Below are 2,477 nucleotides of genomic sequence, written 5' to 3'. Positions count from 1 at the left end.
ATATATATCGTAGCTACTTCTTTAAAAAGTTCAGGTTTGGGGCACCTGGGTGGCTCAGTCGGGTAAGTGTCCGACTCTTGATTTTGGCTCAGGTCATGATCTCACGGTAAATGAGACTGAGCCCTGCATTGGGCTCTGTGCTGACAGTTATGAAGCCTGCTTAGGATTCTCTCTCCCTGTCTCTCCGTCCCCCCTCTGTCATGCACACATGCATGCTCTCTCTCAAAATAAACATAAAAAAAAAAAAGTTCAGGTTTGATTTCTATTTACTGACATAGCAAGAGCTCATGATACTGGTAACTGAAAAAATATACAATGATACTGTTGATCCAATTTCATTTTATAAAATAAGAGTATATATTCTCAGAAAAAAAAGTCTGTATCAGTCACTCGATTGTCAGGGGCTGAGGGCAAGGAAAAGAACTTAGTTCAAAGGGGCATTAGGGAAATTTTGGGATGATGGAAGTATTCTGTATCTTGATTTAGGGTTGGTTATACAGCTATCTGCTTTCTAAAAGGTGAATTTTATTAGTAAATGTAAATTATAGTTAAATGAATCTGACTCCCTCTACCACTACCACCAAAAAATGTCTGTATGGCTATATACCAATATACCAAAACGATAACAGATTATTGTGGTAGATTAGATTACCGCTCAAAAAGATTCACTCTCTCACTTCCCACTTCCATAGGAGTCTATTTCTCTGTTCCATGGTTGTTTGGCTTGGCCATGTGATTTGCTTTAGACTTACAGGAGACTAAGTGTATTTCCTTGACTTTTGCCTTTGAGTTTAGCCATGTACTTGCAAGCTCGGGCTCATTCCTTTACATCCCTGTCAATACCATGAGAAAAGTTTCCCTGTACCTCAAAAATGAATACACATGGAACAGATCAGAGCTATAGTCATAGCAACAAGCAAGCCCAGACAGTCCTGTAGTTTGAAGAAAAGCTGTGCAGCCAAGCTCAACCAACCTATGGATGCATGAGAAAGAAATGTTTACTGTTGAATGCCACTAGATTGTGTGGTTGTTTGTTATGCAGCATCATTGTGACAATAGTAACATATTATCTCTGGGTAAGAGAGTAATAGTGATTTTTTAACTTTCTTTGTAGTTTTTCTACTTACTAAGTATTACAGCATTATACTTTTATAATCAGAAAAAAAAGTTTTTATGAGAAAAATAAGATACAAAAAAGGTAATTTCTATATACATACTGTTTTAAATGATCATTGGCAAGAGCCACTCTATCTCTGCGTCGTTTTTCTGCTTTTTCTTGTTCTTCTTTAAAAGCTTTTTCAATGTTGAGTTTTAATTGTTCTTCCCATTTTTTATCTGATTTTATTTTATTCTTTTGGGATTCAATCTGTGCATCACGTTCTTTCATAACTCTACTAAGAAGAAGTCCTGACTACAAAAAAAAAAAAAAAATTGTGGCATTTTAAGGAAATAAAGTCTAATTATTTATGTAAAGAGATATGTTAAATATATAGAGAAATGCAAGAAAACCCAAGTAGTACATGAAACTTTTTCACTCTTTCTGTCTGGTAAAATTGATATTGCTTTGCATATTCAATAGCCTTTTTCCTTTCTCCTTGTTTGTATATTGCTTCCTCCACATCAAGATTTTGTCTTTCTGCCTCTATTTCTTCATCACGCTTCTTTTTGGCTTCAAGTTTCTGTTCTTTCATCCCCTGTAATAAGAAAAAAACAGTCTTCTGTCTTCATTTTTCAATTTAATTTTACAAAATTTCACATTGCATATAATGAAATATGAGTCTTTCATTATGAGTCTTTGTTACATTTGCATATATCATTAATAAAAAAATATGTTACACTTAGAGGCTAATATTTTAATTAAGCTTTTCGGTAGCTAACACGTTTACATGGTTCAAAACACCAAAACATTTTTGTAAAAAATTTTTTAAAGTTCATTTATTTATTTTGAGAGAGGCAGAGACAGTGGGAGTTGGTAAGGGGCAGAGAGAGAGGGAGAAAGAGAATCCCAAGCAGACTCCACATTCCTAGCACAGAGCCCAGTGCAGGACTCAAACCTGCAAAATCGCAAGATCAAAACCAAGAGTCAGACGCTTAACTGACTGAGCCATCCAGGTGTCCCCAAACCCCCAAATATTACAAAGGTATACAGTGAAGCTCTCCCTCCAATCCTAACTTCCATCAGCAATCTCTAAGACAATCACTATTGGTTTCTTAGTTTGCTTCCAAAGTTTCTTTTTTTTTTTTAAGTTTATTTTGAGAGAGACAGAGACAGTGCCAGTGAGGGAGGGGTAGAGAGGGGGGCAGAGAGAAAGAGAATCCCAAGCAGGCTCCGCACTGTCAGTGCAGAGCCTGACACAGGGCTCAAATTCAGGAAACCTCAAGATCATGACCTGAGCCAAAACCAAGAGTTGGACGCTTAACCAATGGACCCACCCAGGTACCTCCAAAGTTTCTTTCTATATTTACTAAAAATATAT

The 2,477-nt window shown here is 36.4% G+C and overlaps 1 protein-coding gene across 1 annotated transcript in view; it reads right to left on the bottom strand.

Moving 5' to 3' along the window:
• The window catches only part of CFAP210 (cilia and flagella associated protein 210), a 32,794-nt gene that overhangs the window by 20,323 nt on the left and 9,994 nt on the right, over positions 1–2,477 (bottom strand). The window contains exons 6-7 of the mRNA XM_049615261.1: positions 1,521–1,694; positions 1,218–1,411 (exon numbers count right to left, since the gene is read on the bottom strand). Coding sequence (XP_049471218.1) covers positions 1,218–1,411; positions 1,521–1,694 — 368 coding nt within the window. The remainder of the gene's footprint in view (positions 1–1,217; positions 1,412–1,520; positions 1,695–2,477) is intronic.

Source organism: Panthera uncia, assembly GCF_023721935.1.
Source record: "Panthera uncia isolate 11264 chromosome C1 unlocalized genomic scaffold, Puncia_PCG_1.0 HiC_scaffold_3, whole genome shotgun sequence".
Lineage (NCBI taxonomy): Eukaryota > Metazoa > Chordata > Mammalia > Carnivora > Felidae > Panthera > Panthera uncia.
The sequence above is the reverse complement of the archived record's forward strand: the minus strand, read 5'-3'. Positions and strand labels throughout refer to the sequence as shown.